Source organism: Lepisma saccharinum, unplaced genomic scaffold, assembly GCF_977018435.1.
Source record: "Lepisma saccharinum unplaced genomic scaffold, izLepSacc3.1 HAP1_SCAFFOLD_188, whole genome shotgun sequence".
In the NCBI taxonomy this organism is placed as follows: domain Eukaryota; kingdom Metazoa; phylum Arthropoda; class Insecta; order Zygentoma; family Lepismatidae; genus Lepisma; species Lepisma saccharinum.
The window spans coordinates 178,376-196,817 of record NW_028142983.1 but is presented as its reverse complement, the minus strand read 5'-3'; the positions used below and the strand labels follow the sequence as shown (position 1 = coordinate 196,817).

General features: G+C 37.1%; 1 protein-coding gene and 1 non-coding gene across 2 annotated transcripts in view; both read right to left on the bottom strand.

Moving 5' to 3' along the window:
* The window catches only part of LOC145982482 (b(0,+)-type amino acid transporter 1-like), a 112,067-nt gene extending 109,021 nt beyond the window's left edge, over positions 1 to 3,046 (bottom strand). Inside the window, exon 1 of the mRNA XM_083115940.1 lies at positions 2,930 to 3,046. Within this exon, the coding sequence (XP_082972066.1) occupies positions 2,930 to 2,942 (13 nt within the window). The 5' untranslated portion in view covers positions 2,943 to 3,046. The remainder of the gene's footprint in view (positions 1 to 2,929) is intronic.
* Positions 3,047 to 12,193: 9,147 nt separating this feature from the next.
* Positions 12,194 to 12,283, bottom strand: TRNAI-UAU (transfer RNA isoleucine (anticodon UAU)). The gene is given in 2 exon segments: positions 12,194 to 12,229; positions 12,246 to 12,283. It is a non-coding gene; the product is annotated as a tRNA-Ile (tRNA).
* Between the last annotated feature and the right edge of the window lie 6,159 nt (positions 12,284 to 18,442).

Genomic DNA, 18,442 nt, shown 5'->3' with positions numbered 1-18,442 from the left:
AACGCCATGCATTATAACCAGGACTGGGATTTTATGTGCTAACAAGTGGCTTTATATGTACATACATATGGACTAAAACAGCTAAATGTGGACTAATCCTTTTGTAAAATTGCTCAAAATGTTGTAAAGAAGACTTCTTCATAGTGATTTCAAATAAAATTAAACAATTTATTATTTTTCCATTGCATTAACCCAGATATGCCTACCGTCCTTCTAAAAGGACACTTTGCCTGTTTGAATTTAAATCCCTCTGGAGGGGTCCTAGACCCTGCACGAGGCTAGTTTTGTCAATTTTGCAGCACTGCATTGTTCTTAGAATAAAAGCGTAACAAATGCATACCAGTTCCGCCTATTGTTGTGTTCTTTTTCAGTATTTGTGTTTACGAGTCTGTGAAGCCATGTCATTTTCTTCGCACTGCAGGATGGAGAGGTAAGTTTTGTTATCTCTTATACATGTTTCAGTTACTTTATGAGCATTACACGTTTGCTAGGTTCATATTTGTTTGCCTAAAACCAAATAATGTTCAAAATTGTAATACATAGAGATGCAAAAATTACGTAAAGTTAGGTGTCCTTTTAGAAGGACAGTAGGCACTTGAGGGTTCTTTGTGTTTACCTTCATTCATTTATATACATTTATATATTAATATATATTTAATATATTAATTAATTATTATTATATTTATTATTACTTAATATATTTATACATATATATAATATAATAATAATATATACATTTATATATATATATTCATTGATATACATTTATTTGTTACGTAAATTTTCTATTACATAAGTCTTACACTTAATGAAATACTTTTCATTCTTGAGGAGGAAGATGATGATGATGATAGTTTACAACATGAGTTGGATATTGTAATAATGCCACCAACCAATGCCACAGGTGATGTCACCGATGAAGATTCTGGAGAAGATGATTCAGTTTCACCCAATAACCTACCAGGATCTAAGTTGAATGCTGAAGCAGAACTCTTTACTTCCAACAACAAAGAGATAATTAGCAATTTGGATGAAACTGTTTCCCGAAACAACAATCAAGATTCTCCGTCAGTGTCATCTAGTGAAAATAATATAAGTGGACTAAAGGAAAATTGAAGATTTCATTTAATGACTGGCCAACAATTCAGGAAGTATTCAATGAAGAGTCACCACTCGAAATGTTTTTGCATTTCTCTGAGGATGCTATTGAATTGTTTGTAGAACAAACTAACAGATATGCAGCGAGAAAGATCAAATCAGGAGATGTCAGTGAAGATGAAATGAAGTGGCTTTTAGGAATTATTTTGTTGAGTGGGTACAACCAAGTTCCTAGAAGGCGTCTTTATTGGGAACAATGTAAAGATACAAGCAATGGCGCAGTTGTGAATGCTTTTAACGTTCACTAACCAAACACATGCACTTTTACTTACACACACGCAATACACGCACACAATGTCAAACCAGTCAAATGCTTACAATAAAATATGGTGTTTACAATCTAACAAAACTCACCGTCATTTTGCCTTTCTCCTTCCTTAACAGAAGTAGTGCTTCATATTTACGTTTGGCAACACTTGTCACTAGCTAGCCAATGAACATGCACTGCATAAAAGAAGCAACCACTACGCCATGCTATAGGGCTATTGCCACATTACCGTCCCTGCCGAACGGTGTGACCGCGAGCTGGAGCGCTATTCAATTGTTTTCAATGATGTTTGCGCGAGTGTGTCCAGGAATGGAATGACAATATGGCAACAATGGCGAAGGTTGGCGGGCAGGGTAGAACACGCGATGGTAAGAGAGAGGAAAACGAAACGAAAATTGGTATCTGCTCAACGGCAAATATATGTGTGTTGCACTTTACGGCCGTACCATCGTACCCCCCCCCCCTCCCTTAGCCGCCGGTGCTTTTCTGCCACTTATACTCTGTCCAATATATCTTTGGAGCACACAAACAAAAACAAGTCTATGCGCAAGTAGTGACGCAAGATGGCTGCACAAATGAACACGTGAGAGGGAACTCGATTACCTTGGGGGGGTAGGAGGGTGGGACTGCAGTCCCCAGCCTTCGCAGCAGCCTTTACTGCTTTGCTCTGCCTACTTGATTTCCTTATCTTCCCTGATGCTCCAAAGATAACTGGGACAGGGTATAGGCTAATTGTGAAGATGAGGGTGAGTGATGATATGATGAAATTGATGAAAGGACACTCACAAGAGCACCCATGGCTAGGCCGGGATTCGAACCCTGCGCCCCTGGCATCGTAGCGCGCTGCGCTAATCACTCCGCCACAGATGTAGGCGCGCGCACGTGAGTGTTTTAATTGATTGATTTGCTTTATTTTACTTCGCTTTTGTGTCACTTTGGCTAATTTGCGAAGATAGAGATGAGTGATGATATGATGGAATAGATGAATAGACACTCACAAACATCCGTGTCCAGTCCAGGATTCGAACCCCGGCGTCGTAGCGCGATGTGCTAACCACTCCGCCACGGGGGCGAAGCGCACTTGAGTGTATGAGAGCACGTGTGAACATATTAAACTCCAATAAAGGATAGTGGAAATAAGTAAGTAAGCAGAATGTGATAATCAAATTCCTAATGAAAGTTACATATAAAGTATTACGTCGTATAATTATGAAATAAAAATATAGTGGATTTTGTGTCCAGCTAATAAAGTTCGATGTACCCTGATATATATGTGGGTGGTTGTGTTTTCAGAACTAGTAAATTTCATTTAGAATTTTTCAAAAGGTTTCTCTTCAGTGTGCTTAATCTCTTGTCCATACTACTGGAATACCCCCCCCCCCTTCTCCGAAAACGGAAAGAAATCGGTTTCCATGTTTTGCATAGCTTTTGGCCCCCAAAAGTATCGGAAGAAATCGGCGCTAGGTGATAGCACAAAATATTGATATATATTAAGCAACTTACTCTTTGAGACCATCTTCCCTTTGTTGTCTACACTTGAAGACACTCACAATCTAACACGATCACACTTCTGCCTGCCACACGTAAATGAAGCCAGTACGAGAGGAAACGACAGAATTATACATGACGCACCTAAGCAACCTGGAAGCAGTAACAAACGGTTCTGTTTACCTCAACAAGCATTGTTCTTATGACTAAGCTTCACGCCTTTGTAAACAATATTTTTCTTGATTGTCAAAGAGTAATAGTTGTCGTAGAACAATAAAAGAAAGACTATCAAGTGACTTTTACTTATCACATGGTTTCATACTACATTCCAAATAATATAATCAGCCCTGTCCTTCGGATTCGCTAACGTCTGAACTGAATATACTTGGTATTCGTACGTACTTCACTCAAATAATAAATAACTGTAACTACACAACGTAATACCGAAAATTGTATTATAATTTATTTATCTATATTTTTTGAAAGTACCTCACAAAAATGTATCGGTATTACTCTATTAATTTCATGTTACAATCTCTCTCTCTATCATTCTTTCATTTCCAGTTTCAATTCAGAACACTTACTTTGGTGTAGTTCGTTAATTACGACATGGAAGAAAAATTTTGACCTGCTGGGCAGGAGTCAAGTACTGATAAATTAGGGTTGACAGATTTAAAGTTTGAGTTTCACACACATATTCCCTCGCCCTCTACCGTATTCCTTTGTTTTTCTTTCACATTTTCTCATTGCTGTTGTTCCACTTTATAAACTGTAGATCCAGTCTCAAATAGCCTTTCTGTGAATAAAGTAGATTTAAAACACCAAATCAATCCAATCATTGCTGTTGAACGTCTAATTTTTCCCTTTCACCATTTTTCTCTGCTCGTATTACCCCCGTGCATCCTCTCTCTGTGTTTTGAAGACACATCTGCGTGCACGAGTAATCCGTTCACCAAATCTTCTGATTAATATTTTCTCTATCCCCTCCAGCCTAGAAAAAAGTAGCGAAAGTAACAGATGTCGTCACCTGTTGTAAAGCCTATTGGCTATCATTCCTATCTTTCCTGTCGGATCCCACTTTAAACTGTAGGACCATTCCCGATTAGCCTTACTGTGCATAAAGTGGACTTAAAGCACCAACTCACCAACTCAATCAATCTATATTTCCTGTGTGAATCTTGACATGGCCTCCCTACTTCTCTCATTTATGTGTCCCTTCCCTGATGCCCTTCAATTTCTCAGTATGTACTTTAGTTTGTACAGTCATGGACACTTCTAGGTTGTAACGATCCCATTGAAAGTTAATGGAATTGTTATAAACCAGAAGTGTCCGTAACTGTACAGGGGATATTTTATTTTATACCTTTAAATTAAGAAGAAATGTATCATAGCCCATACTTTATTAGTTGAACGGCATATTACATTAATTGATTTGATTTATTTGTTGTATTTAACTTCTCATTTCTTCCACTTTTGGCTAATCGCGAAGATGAATTATGATAAGATGAAGCAGACGAAGGGACAATCACAAACACACATCGGCAGATCACAAAACTACAAAAAAGATCCGCGTAGGAATCCAGACGCTATAGTCTCGTTAGTCTGCTAAATGCAGTCCAGGGTGTACTTCATAGAAGAGAGTCTGACATTGGGTTGGTAGGTTAGAGTATATTGTTAAATTGATGAGACAATTATTGGAAATATGAAACGAAATCCGTTATCCCTCCAAAATTCCCTTTCCCTCTGTAATCCGTTATTCTTCCAGAACATGTCTTGAAATCCGGATAGTATATTTTCCGAATCCTGATTTTAAATTTTCTGGAATAAGGATTCCAGATTTTTTTGGCCATCGTTAGTCTGGAGACGCACTAAAGCTTACCCAAAATTGCCAACTTTTGATGACGGTGCTAAGTACTCACCAGACGAAAAAATGGAACATCTAAACGTCAGGTTACTTGCACGAAACAATTGAAAATATAACGATAGCCCCAGAAGGCGGCATGTGATGGAACATCACCTTGAAATGACTTCATGAATGACAGGTATGAAACAATTGACAATGAATAGCAGAATTACTTTCGTTTGGATCAGCGCTTGAGGTGGAAATTAGTAGCCAGTGACGACGCCAAAGGAGGGAAAAGAGACTGGGGGGTGAGAAAATATTGTATGGAGGCAATTACTTTAAAGCGCCTAAAACGACATACATATATAACACACATACAAGTATATACTCGTATATACACTTTATTTATACATGTATGGTGTTTTGTGCTTGTCCTTCTTTATGCTATATGGGCATTCACTTCCTAAATATGATTCTTGACTATGAGTTTATCTCCATACGATTCGTTTTAATTAATGCATCAGTTCCTTTTATTCGTGGAAACTTCCCAAAGTTGTATTTTTTCTAGCAGTCTATTTCAATATTGGGAGACAGATAGAAAATTGTCTAAAAAAGCTTATAATTTCTAGTTTATAATTTCACAAATCATCGTCTTTCTTCAGATGAAACTTCTGATACAAATATTCAACTTATAAGATAACATGTAATTGACGAAAAATAAAATGTTTCGAAGAGTTTAATTTTCTTGTAAAGATAAACATGAAGGTGGAAAATAAAATTTTTCTTAAGTATTAGAAACAACTAAAATCACTTCGCGAAGTGAAATTCTCCTATTTACATGGGCTTCAGAGAACGTATCTACCACCTTGACATTCTTCCTTATCAAACACGAAAAGGTTCTTTCACACGCTGCACCGGAAACTGAGACTGATTTAAATTACATCTAGAGTGTGAATCTTGTAAAATGCAAATTTATACTTTGGTAAAAAATCAACGAACTCGAAATAGTGGACTACTTTTTTTCCATCTTCGTAACGCTGAAGAGTTTTGGGCAAAATACAAAGTCTGTCGCAGAGAAGGTGAGACAGATTTTTTCCTGGCTTCGCAACACTGCCTATGGTTTCGGCACTAGTCGCATCGTGTAGGATGACTCATTCTGTTTCCTTAGCAAGTTGTCACATGTTGCGAAATCACGTTAGTGAGCAGCTGTATTGATTTACGTGGAACGTGTTTCGTTTACCCCTCCAGGTTTTTGTGTATAACATTGCTTTTCGCGATGAGTATTCAAGATGAACAGCGACATGCCATAAAATTTGGTTGGCGTTTAGGGAAAAGTGCTGCGGAAACATATGCAATATTTCAACAGGCATATGTCGATCAAGACAGACTAAGTGGAGCCACACTATTACCAAGGAGTCATTGAGACTCTGCGCCAGCACGTAGCAAAAAAAAGGGCCGCATTTGAAGAACTCCTTCATATTGCACCACGATAACGCATGCCCGCATACCGCGCGGGCTTTTCAGGAATACGCGACGAAGAGAAAAATTGAAATTTTCCCGCATCCAGCATACAGCCCGGACCTTGCACCTTGTGAGTTTTGGCTATTTCCACTTTTAAAGTCCGCTTTACGTGGTCGTCATTTCATGACGAACAAAGAAGTGATCACCGCAGCGCAAGTTTTCTTCAGTTCGCTACCTGACGACGAATTTTCAAAGACATTCACAAAGTGGCAGGGGCGTATGGACGCTTGCTTAGCTGTCAATGGTGCCTATTTTGAAAAGATGTACATCTACTCGAAATGGCTGATTCTGAATAAACATGTTGTTGTTTGTATTTTTTTTTGTTTCATTTTAATGATTCTTGGAGGGGTCCAGGTACATGCCTGCCTTTTAACTGCTACGCAGTCACGACTTTTTGACCTATTGCGCTCATTTTGGTCTCAATCGGCAGCTAATGAACCAACTTTTCACCCTAGTACATTTGCTAGCCAATGGATGTCGCTGTTTTCCTATACAGGAATTAGTTTCACCTTCTCTGCGACAGCCTTGTATGTATTTCAGGTATATGAAATATATGATATGAAAATTACCTATCAAAGAATTTAATTTTAAGGCAGTTGCCCTATATTTACTACCTTACCGTCCTTCCCAACTTCTCACTATATTTCAAAGTTTTCATGGCCATGCTCTCAATATACCGAGAGTTTCGTTACTTAATTTCAATTTGTGAAGCGAGCAGCAGAATTCGGAGCACTCTCCTACAACTTAGAAAGTTTAGAATTTTATATATATGCACACAGAGAGTTGTAGCTAGATCAGGAGGGTGCGGGGAGCGTGTGCTGGGGTAAAAAGCACAGCAAACGAGAGAAAGGAATTGTAAAGAGTGAACATCGCTAGACACTACAACTATCCTGTCAGATAGGACGTTTTCAAATTTTGGAAATATATTTCAGGCGTGTATATTTATATTGTAAGGTAAAGTAGCGCTGGCTTCAATTATATTATTGGGAAGCAAGATTGATACAAACAAAATACAAGCACACCACGCCGTACATACAAACCATCACACACACGCACTTCCACCCCCACCACTCCCTCCCCTCACACATGCAGTGCATTCTCACTGACATGTCATCGATGATTTTGCCCCACACTGTGAGAATTAAACATTTTGCTTTGCGGGATGGCCATTCCAAGGTCGCCCCCAGGATTTATTTTATTTATTATTTATTTATTTATTTATTATCTTGCCCTTCAGTAATAGAAACTTGTATTGTTGTTGTTATTATTAATATTATTATTATTTTACAAATCATAAAATTCGAATTCAATTTAAAATACTTTGGCGCTGTATACAAGTTCAGACTCCAGTCCGCTATCTACATAGAAACTTGATTCGTCATAATTCCTTTCCATTAACATATATCGCTTTGTTGATGAACAGTTCTTTGTCTTTTTGTACTTTTTCACAAAGGACAGATATCAAACAGATACCACTTAATCTACTGACCTTCATGGTACCTCTGTTTCATGTTTTTACATTCAGAGGGGTACTATATAAAAAAAAATAATTGAAAATGAATTATCGAGTTCAGATCCCGACTTCCCGTAATCCCGAACAACCAAGAAATTCTAAAGGATCTTATTTAATAGAGGCTAATTCTTGATATTTTCTACAAAAACAGTCACTTGAAGAGGAAATAGTGTGTACAATTCGAGATTTATGGGGAAATTTCAAGAATTTCTAGTCTCGAAAATTTTCCGACTTCATCGGGAAATGGAGAATATTTTCAGTCCCTAACGTCTGAATTATTAACATTCCCTTCCCAATCCCATCCCAACCAAATGTTTTCCGTCCTGCACACCCCTAGTTACGGCAGTCAATATGTCACTCGTATAAACATCCTGTCATTATTTTGTTGGACATGGCAGATCTGACAGTCTGTAAATCGCAGAAAACTACATTCCTTGTAATAAATTATGGCTACAATTTCACCATTCGAATTACATGAACTTTTTCCATATATCTCGGGCCACTCAGTGGCGTATTTATAATTTAATTTTTGGAAGTAGGTTTTTGGGTGTGCAAATGTGTGTGTATGTTACCAGGCTTGCGGTTCTAAGTACCTTAGAACATTGGTTCTAATCTAGGTCGTTAAATCTTGCTTAATACATTTATGATGTAATTTAGAAACAGTGTGCTTATATTCTAAGAAACCCTAAACTCGTACATAAAAAGAGCAATCGAACAAGTAACACCGAAAACAACCAAATTTCCATCGCCAGGTTGCAACTTGATTTCCCTTTAACCAGCTACAAGTTTCTTGTGAACACTTGAATACATGTTCGGTGAGGTTGGTCAGTTGGAGAATGGTGTCCTTTAATCCACAAGGCTGGATACTTTTCAGCACGGATATCTTTGGTGACTAGACAATTAATGGACACGAATGATTTTTCACTTGCTTGTTAGAGTTAAGAAATGCTATACTGTATGCTTTCAATTCCACTGTCTTTTACGGGAATAAAATCGTCCCTGGCAGAGATAAAAATAATTTTGTTTCGCTAGGGGATAAAATGTTTTTTTGAGGGGGAAATCCCTGGCATACCCCCCCCGCACACTGACCCCCTCCCCCAATGGTGAACTCAGAGTTACACCTATAACAAGAAACATTCAAATACAGTTAAAGAATATTGCGGAGGTACTCCTAATTTGTTTCTAACTAGCTTAAGAATTGCATAAAAGGATATGATTACACTTTGTGTTTTTCAATGTTGTCTCCTGTGTCTTGCCCAACGATTAAATGAAGTATCGAGCACTTTGGGAAATTAATACTCGAATCGTCAATTAAGCAATATATTAGAAATAAACCAGTGAAGTGGGGGGTTCAAGCTTTGGTGTAGGTGTCATGCAAAAACAGGCTATCTCTATGAATGTGATTTGTACTCTTGCAGAAAGGAAAGCACTGAACACGGGCTAGGTGAGGAAGTTGTAATCAAGCTCTGCAAATCAATTGAACATATTGATTGTGAAGTGTATATTGATAATTTCTTCAATTAACCACAGCTTCAATTGATTTTGAAGGATAATCTTATTTTCTGTTGTAGAACAGTGCGTTATAATAGGAAAGGTATGAAAAAACTCTTACATCAGACAAGGATATGAAACGTGGTGACATCGATTACGTATGCGCCAGTGGAATTTCATGTGTGAAGTGGATGGACAATCGAAGTGTTTCTCTTCTGTCAAACTACATTTCTCTATTACAAAAAGTAACTGTGTCACGGCGTAAAAGTGGATCTTCAGACAAAATTGCCATGAACTTCCCACTAATGGTTCATTTGTACAACCAGAATATGGGTGGAGTAGTTCTGATGGACCAAAAGAAGATCACATATGAAATTGATAGAAGAGATAGGATTAAGTACTATCTTCGGGTTTTCTTTGATTTGTTGAACATTGCAGTAAACAATCCATCCATTGTATAAGTGCAAATAATGAAAGAGGTTCATCCAGAAGCAAGCAGAACCCTGTCAATTCTGTAATTCCTAAAATATGTGCTCGTGCGCTCATTGGAAAGTAACACAAGCAGAAAGCGCACACTTCCAAGTGGACCAGCTGCTTCTCAGAGGATGGCAATTCTTCCACATGCAGTTCCAGAGCATGTCATGGTGAAGGCTGATAAGAGAAAGCAGGGGCGGCGCCAGAAATTTTCGACCGGGTGGGCAGAAGCTTCTTATTGATAGATTAGGGTGGGCAGTATAAATGTAAGACCATATATAGTTTATATGGTGTATGTAAGACGTATGTATCCCCCTCTCTCTTACACTCCCGATTTTCTTCTTACTTCATTTCCCTTCCCTTTTCTTGTTTTCTTTTTATTCTTTTCTAATCTATTGTCGCATCTTGTTCCATTTCCTTTCGCTTTGTCTCTGATGGACACCATTATTTCAAGGAAGTGTTTACCCATGCGCAGCCATACATTCTAATCACATTCTTTCTTGCATGTTAATACAGTGAAATAAATGTGAATTAGGTTTAAGCTTGTGTTGCAAATACAAGGCACATACTTGACAATGATAGAAAGTGCGACGGTAGATAATCGTGAAGTTTCTCGTAATTTAAATGCATGTTCGTGAGCATAGTATTTTCATCGTATGAGTTTTTAACTGAAAGAGATTTTTTACTCCTTGCGGGTCACTTTTCTTAGCTTACAAGGTTTGTACAACTGAGAAATCTATCTGAATGTTTGTAGTAGCTGCGATTGGGTGCCAACATTTGAGGGGAAAGGACAATATACTTTTTCTTGGTAGAAAAGGCTTAGCATAAAGAGGCCATAGTGCGTGGGCAATAAGTGGCAAAATTTGGCGATGGAACTGCATCCCCCGCTTCCCGGTCCTCCTAATCGCCGCCACTGAATGTTTGGATTAAAATGAACGTCTTATTAGGAATGATTTAAAACACACACGGAAATCAAATTCTTTGTTCATTGTCCATGAAATATTCCTAGGCTAACGAAAGGCTAACCCCGTTTTTCGCACTTGGGCTTTCTGATTTGTACACGGTCGCGTGCTCCGATGTTTTTGCTTTCAAACAAAAGTTATCCGAAGTAGATTGCTCAAATAGTCTCCGAGATATACTAATTTATTCTCTAATATGACATATTGCGTCATATTTCAGCCTGTATGAGGACTAGAGACTTGAAAGAAGTTAAGTTCCCTTTGTTGCAAAAATGTGGAGGCTCGGAGCTACAGTCCTCAAGTTCACCCTAAATTCTGATCTAATCTTGATCATACCCTGCATAATTTTGAGCCTCCTAAGCCTACTAGCTGCTTTTAATCATGGAAGTATTCATTTTATCACAATTTTTGTTTCAATAGCTCTAGTATTTACTTTTACTTTCTAATGACAAAATTGGCTTTTTATGGGTTGATAATATGTGAATATTTCTAGCATAGATAATATTTACAAGTAAAATATACATGTTATGAACACCAGAATACACTTATTTATCTAATTATTCATATATCTCCAAGTATATGTACTTATTGAATTTGATTGGGTGGGCAATCGGGTGGGCACAGGAATTTTGGGGTGGGCGCTTGCCCACCCATGCCCACCCCTGGCGCCGTCCCTGAGAGAAAGCGATGCGTACAGTGTGCAAAAAGTAGAATGGAGAACAGAACATATAATATCTGTTCAAGTTGTAATGCTCACCTTTGTTTTACAACAGATAGAAATTGTTTTCTTGAATATCATTCATGTTAGTCACTTTGTGCTCCATTATTTTTGATATTGCATTACTTTTTTATTGTTCTTTTATTTTTATTGAAAAGCGATTGAATGTTAAATATGCAAGAATTGTTGCATATAACAATAAAAGAGTAATATGAACAATATTATGTAGTAAGGTAACCTCTAATTTATCTTTCTTACAATCAAAAATAAAATTTCACAATTACGAAAAAATGTATGTAGATCCGTACAAAGGGACACATGTGTCCCAAGCCATATCTAGAATTCTAGAGATGGCAGAAACTTCTATTTTCTAAATTTGGTTTACTTTATTTACTAAAACACCAATTTTTAAAGAAAAAACTTATTTTCAGTTATTGCTTCAGTTCTGTACCTTAAAGGGTTAAGGGTGGTAAAATCACTGTTTCAAACAACGTTTAAACGAAGTTAAGTGGAAGAAATGGCAAAATAGCCATAACTTCGCCATGCACAATAAAGCCAAAATAAGTAAATAAATAAGTCTTCGTTCTTGGTACATTCACTCCAACATGAAACAGAAGATTCCAAGAAATAAACTCTTCCGGTCTCGTCTAGGTTGAACGCCCTGAGCTATTCCCGAACCCGCTTTCTTCGGTAACGTTACCTACTAACAATTATAATGTAAACGATGGAAAAAGTAGTTGAGTTGAACAACAAAAAAAGTTTCCCCAGGTGAGGCTCGAACTCACAACCCCGGCATCTCTCGGTTACTGTCTTATAAGTACCGTGCGCTAACCAATTGCGCCACTGGGGAGACATGGTACGAAACACCTTATTGCGACCTTAAGAGTGGACGCACTCATTTTAGGGTTCGTTGCTAGGTCTCCTTTCTATTCTTACACGGATGTTGATTTTCTGCATGCTTCTTTTCCACGTGATTTCCTTTCAATTTGACGTATGTCCTTGTGATTTTATTCCCTGTTTTGTATAATTGATGTTAGCTTGCTGACGAACGCTGCCGAAGTTGATTGATTGAGTTTGTGTTTTAAGTTCACTTTATGCACAGTATGGCTAATCGGGACTGGGCCTACAGTTTAAAGTGGGATCCGAAGCACTATGTGCCTCCACCGAGTATCAAAACTGGGACCCCTTGATTACAAGGCAACGGCGTTACCACTACGCCATTGGGGAGGCATCGCTGCCGAAGTATCAACGCAGGAAAACAATAATGTGGCTGGCAGACCCTCTGATTAGGGGGGCGGGGGCAAAGCATTGATGAAAGTTTAGTCGGGGAAAGGAAAACCTCATTCCATCTCACTGCATTATTGTGTTGATGGGCATAGACAGGGGCGTATATAGAGTGTGTCATTATCAAAATCTCATTAGTGTAATTCTAGACGTGTGTATGTATATGTATATGTGTGTGTTCTACTATATCCATACATACATACATATAATACCCCTGATGAGGAGGCACATTGCACAGTGATTCGGGTCCCACTTTGAACTGTAGATCCAGTACCGATTAGCCTACCTGTGCATAAAGTGGACTTATAAAAACAATTTAAAAATATACCTGATGTAGAAGTGGAACAAAATTCTCTCCACAATTTTTCACCTAGAGGGGTGTGAATAGGCGTAACTTTGCAGGGGTAAGGGGCACTAGCCCACCTTAGATTACACTGTTCTACAAAGGTTTTTTTCTTATGTGAATATAAGTTTATCTGAAGCATTTGGTACGGGAGATTCAAATCCGTAATTGTAATTAGAATTTCGCTGTCAGGCACAGTTTTTTAGTTATAATGACATAAAGCCTCATTTTACTCAGCTTTACAGTTCCTGATAAATGCAGAGAATTGTGAGTCTAGCAGTTGGCAACAACTGCTTCTCAGCTTCTGTTTCAGATGTTTGCAGTTCTGTTACATGATGTACAGTCACGGACACTTCTGCGTTGTAGCGATTCCATTGAATGTAAATTAGGCCATTCCAACCCAGAAGTGTCCGTGACTGTACATGCAAGTTATTGTTAAAATACTAAGCATTGTGTTTGCAGCTTGTGTTTAAGTTTATATACCTTGCCTGCCGAAGTCCACCAGATATCTTATATCAGAACTGCTACATCTGTGAATAGTTCGCTTTGCAAGGCGTAAGAAGGGGATTCAATATTTCAAAAGAGGACATTGGAGACCGGAATAAGAAGTGGGCACCACATATCTATTGTGCAGCATGTTATGTTAAATTGATTAATTGATGGAAAGGTAAAAATGCCATGTTGTTTGCAGTACCCACAGTATTGAGAGAACCAAAACACCCTGTCACTGATTGTTTTTTTTATTTTGTTTTGTCTTTTACGAATACACAGAGATTTACAAACATGAAAAGTAATAGATGCATAGTTTACTCTACCTTCTGCAATAAGACCAGTGCCACACTCTGAAAGTCTTCCATTATCTTAGAGACAAACAAATGAGATCGTCAATGATAGTGAAGTAAGTAGGATGAGGAATTGACATCATCTCCACATAAAATAACCCTCTCCATCAGGCAACAAGTGCACAAATTCAATACTTTTTTAATTCAAGCAGATCTAAACGGTAGATCTCGTGACTTAGGCGAAGTGTGACATTTTTTACGTAGTCATGGCAAAATTTGTCTTGTCAAACGTCAGAGTCGATCTTTCCAACCTGAAAAAAGGGGGGGGGAGCACAATATTTATCCTCAGTAAACGCCAAAAATATTCCAAGCTTTCCATAGCTAACGTCACTCTTACTTCTACCCTGAAGATGAGAGTGACGTTAGCTCTCGAAAGCTTGGAATCTTCTCAACAACTCACCTGGTCGATAACCCGAGAGAAACTTTTCATCAATGGAGAAAATGTCTTCAGTAAGAATATTGTTTGAAAGCGTTGCAAGAAGTGCATAAATACATACGCTGTGCACACCAGCCCGGTCCATTTCAGTTGTCATCAAATCTTAGAAAAAAAATCAATTATTGGCTGCCTGTACTGTTCAACTATGTTAACTAAACGTCAGTGGCGTAGCGGCCGCCCCTGCAATCCCGCAATGCGGGGGGGGGGGTACAGGTGTAGAGACCCCGCAATGTTTTTTCTACGCTCTTGAAATGTTATGTAATTTCAGAAATTCAAAAGATACTGTCGGTTATTTTTTTAAAAATACGAAATAGACAAAATGTACACACAGAAATCAAAGTGTGTCAATTGACACACAAAAAAGCATCTTTTTTGACACCAACGACACATTAAAAATGCATCAAACAGAAAGATCCACCTAAATGCATCAAAATAAATGTGTCAAATGATTCACTAAAATGAATAAAACTGGATGAAGGACGTAAATGCACATTTAAATGACACATTTAAATGGATATTTTGTTTGATGTACCAAAACGTGTCGTTGGAGTAAAAAAGAATTGATGCACTTTTAGTGTGTAGGGTGACACGTTTAAATGCGTCAATGTTTTCCCCTTTTCTTCCTCATGGGGGTTGCATACCTGCAAGGGAAAAGTTCCAATACATTTCTCCACTGTAAAAGATATTTCACTTTTCGTACACTTTCTTGAAGCACTTCACATTTAATCGTATGCTTTAGAAGTGTTGGAATTGCTGAAAAAGTGATGGAAAAGAGTATTGTCAATATTAAGTATTCTACAAGTGTGTAAAGTGCATTCTCGAAATTATTTTTTATCATTTATGGTACATTTCATTCACACATTTAGAACATGCTGAGAATACTTCTTAGTACACAATGAGAGAATTCATAATTACTGGAATTTTTTAGGACAAGGGCTGCTTAGGCCTAGTGTAAATTTCTCTACTGCAGGGGAATGTGGGTGTTAGTATCCTCCTACTTAAGAGTACTGAGTAAAGGACTTCTCTTGTTCACATATACACAATTTTCTGTTTCAAATTGGTATCTTTGTTAGTTTATGGTTATGTGTGCAAATATTAAATTGAATACATAAAAATAACACTTTCAGGACATTCTGAAAATAACTTGTGCACAAAATGAGAGATCATAATCATTTTTAAGGTGAGAAAAAGATGTATATTGATTTTCCTTCCTATTTAATCTACATGTTTATGTCTTACTGTATACATGCAGATTAACAATCACAGAAAAATGGAAAAATTTCAATTATGAACAACAAATAAGTGATGCAGGAGTAAAAAGCATTGTCGAGAAACTTAGGTGCAATTCATACTAACAAATTATAAAGAAGATCCTGAGACAGAGCATTTATTTTTTGACACAGATACACTGCTGCTTAATGCACATTCTGTTTTAAATCCTTGAAGATAGATGACTTGAAGCGACATTCTGTATTTGTGGCCTAATATTATGTACTCGTTAACTGCCATACATGTAGCACAGATTTCGGGGTAGTCTAATTAAAAAAATATAGTACATGCCAACAAGCCCACATATAAATGTTTGTGAAGTGGCACATTGCACTTTATACCATCCAGCTACCAGGACAACTTTCCTCCCACTAATAGTGCCAGCTAGATAAGGTGCTTTATTTTCAAAATCTTCTGTTAGCAAATGGAGATACTTCCTGAAAATAAATGAATGAAGTACTCATAAATATGATATTTTCTTGAATTTTATTACAAAACATCACATTTCAATTGACACTGGGAAAACATTACCACATGTAGGTGGTGTAAATATAATAGCAATAATAATTTTGTACTGTAAAGGAGACAGATTCTGTTATATGCTTATTGTATGCTTATAAGTAGGTCAAAACGAAGTGACATAATACTTTACACAACGCACATAGGTTAAACAAAAACTTTCTTATTGATAGATAACCTGTTCAAATCAATTTCCAAATCCAGCCAGTTACGAACAATATTAGCAATTGAAAATCACAAACAGGAAACAAATAGAACATTCAATTCTGTTCATAAACGTTTATCCTCTTTAATATATAAAAATTTGATTTATAAAATACAAGACAGTATTCTTTTCTGTTGTATCATATAATATGAATGTAAAACAGTGGGCACTTTATCACAAAGGAACATGACGTGGAGCTTTGAAAATAAAATAATTAGGGACTTATGTGGGACGAAAACATATTGAAACAAGCAGAACTGAAAATATTACATAGTTTTGAATGGTGTAATTTACGAATTGCAATCAGGAACCCTTTATAACTCATATCTCTCTTTCCTCCACATAAGAAGGATAAGAAAGTGGAGCTAGAGAGAGAGAGAGAGAGAGACACCCACTTAACCTTTAAAGATAGTGAAATAATGAGAGATAACTTCCTCTCTCCAATACACACATTTCTCCCTGCTCTCTCCCAATCTATCTCTCTCTCCCTCTCTCTCTTGGAGAGAATGAAAAACGAAAGAATACAGGGAGAGAAAAAGGGAGAGGCTGGTAGAGAGATAAAGGGAAGATGAGAGATAGAGATGACACACACACTTATATTAATTTATTTATCTTTCTGAAAGAGAGACTCTCTCATACTTAGGTATATGTATCGTGAAGAGAAGAAAAAGGACAAATGCAGTGAGAGACAGAAGGTGAGAGAGATATATAGGAGAAGAGGGAAGGAGTCTCTCGCTCTCTCTCTCTCTCTCTCTCTCTCTCTCTCTCTCTGACAAAGAGTGCGAGGGGGAATTGAGACAACAGGTGGAAAAATAGAAAAAAGAGGAAAATAAGAAAGAATGAAAGAAAAACAAATGAAGGGAGAACAGATACCATTCCTCCTGTACCACTTTCCATGACTAAATGTCATTGTGATAATTAAATTTACAAGTCTTTGATGGGTAGCTTGATGTGCTAAAGACTTGTATGTTAATAATAATAAAAAAAATCACAAAAGAACTCCACCACTGAAACAAATTTAACATCAACTCTTTGTATTTTGTATACAAACGAGAAACACATGTAGTATATTTTACACACAAACATTCAGAGAGAGCTTGAGAGAGAGAGAGACTACGTATATGTTATCAATTATCAGGATTTTCGAGGGGGTAGATATACGTATTTTTATTAATAAGCTCTCAATTTGCCGTATTTTCTGCTTTTGATGTTCTTTTCTTAGGAATACCGGTCCATTGGTCCATGATCCCCACCAACCCCTCTTGGGCATACCACTGGATGTTATGTCAAGCAGTTTAATTACTAAGCCTATAATCTATCTAATGTTGAAGCGAAGGAAAAAATATTCTGAAGACATTTTCAAACTTATTCAACATTGAATTATACTATTTATATTTGTTAACTTGCAAATCCTAATTTAAAATATGAGCAACACTTGCACTATAGTAAATTTTCTGTGGAAAGTGAGATTTTCGTAGCACTAATTGGTTTGGAAATGTAATTTTTCATGTTTCAGATAACAATATGTCACACACACCTACCTACCTTTTGCTTCCTTTGTTGGTGGGTATCAACAACAACAACAGAATAATCCCTCTTCAGTCCGTTCATATGCTTCACATTCCTCTGCACAATAGCTTCTGAATTTCTCTCGTCTTCATGACAGGAAAAAGTGCCTTAAATAAAAAATAAAAATTAAAGAACTTTGCATGAAACATTTACTTGGGATAAGCAGAAAAAACAAAATACTAGTTGCGTATCATTTTAATGGCACAGTTAAAATTAATGAACAACAAACAAGTAGCATTCAAAAATAAAATTTCAATCCTAATTACTAAAGTGAGTGAAATATTACATTTTAAACTTTTAATTGTTTGAAATAATGTTAGTATGGAATGTTAATTCGACATTATCCATTGTCTAGTTCTTAAAACTACACTTATTAAAGCAATTGACAATGGATAATATCCAGTTAACATTGAATGCTAATGTAGAATCCAGTGGCGTGAACAAGGACAATGTTGGTTTGTGGGGATCATAACCCCCCCTTTGCTCCCGTACTCTTAAAAAATAACGTCAGAGGCACGAAAAGATGGCAAAGTGAGGGCTAA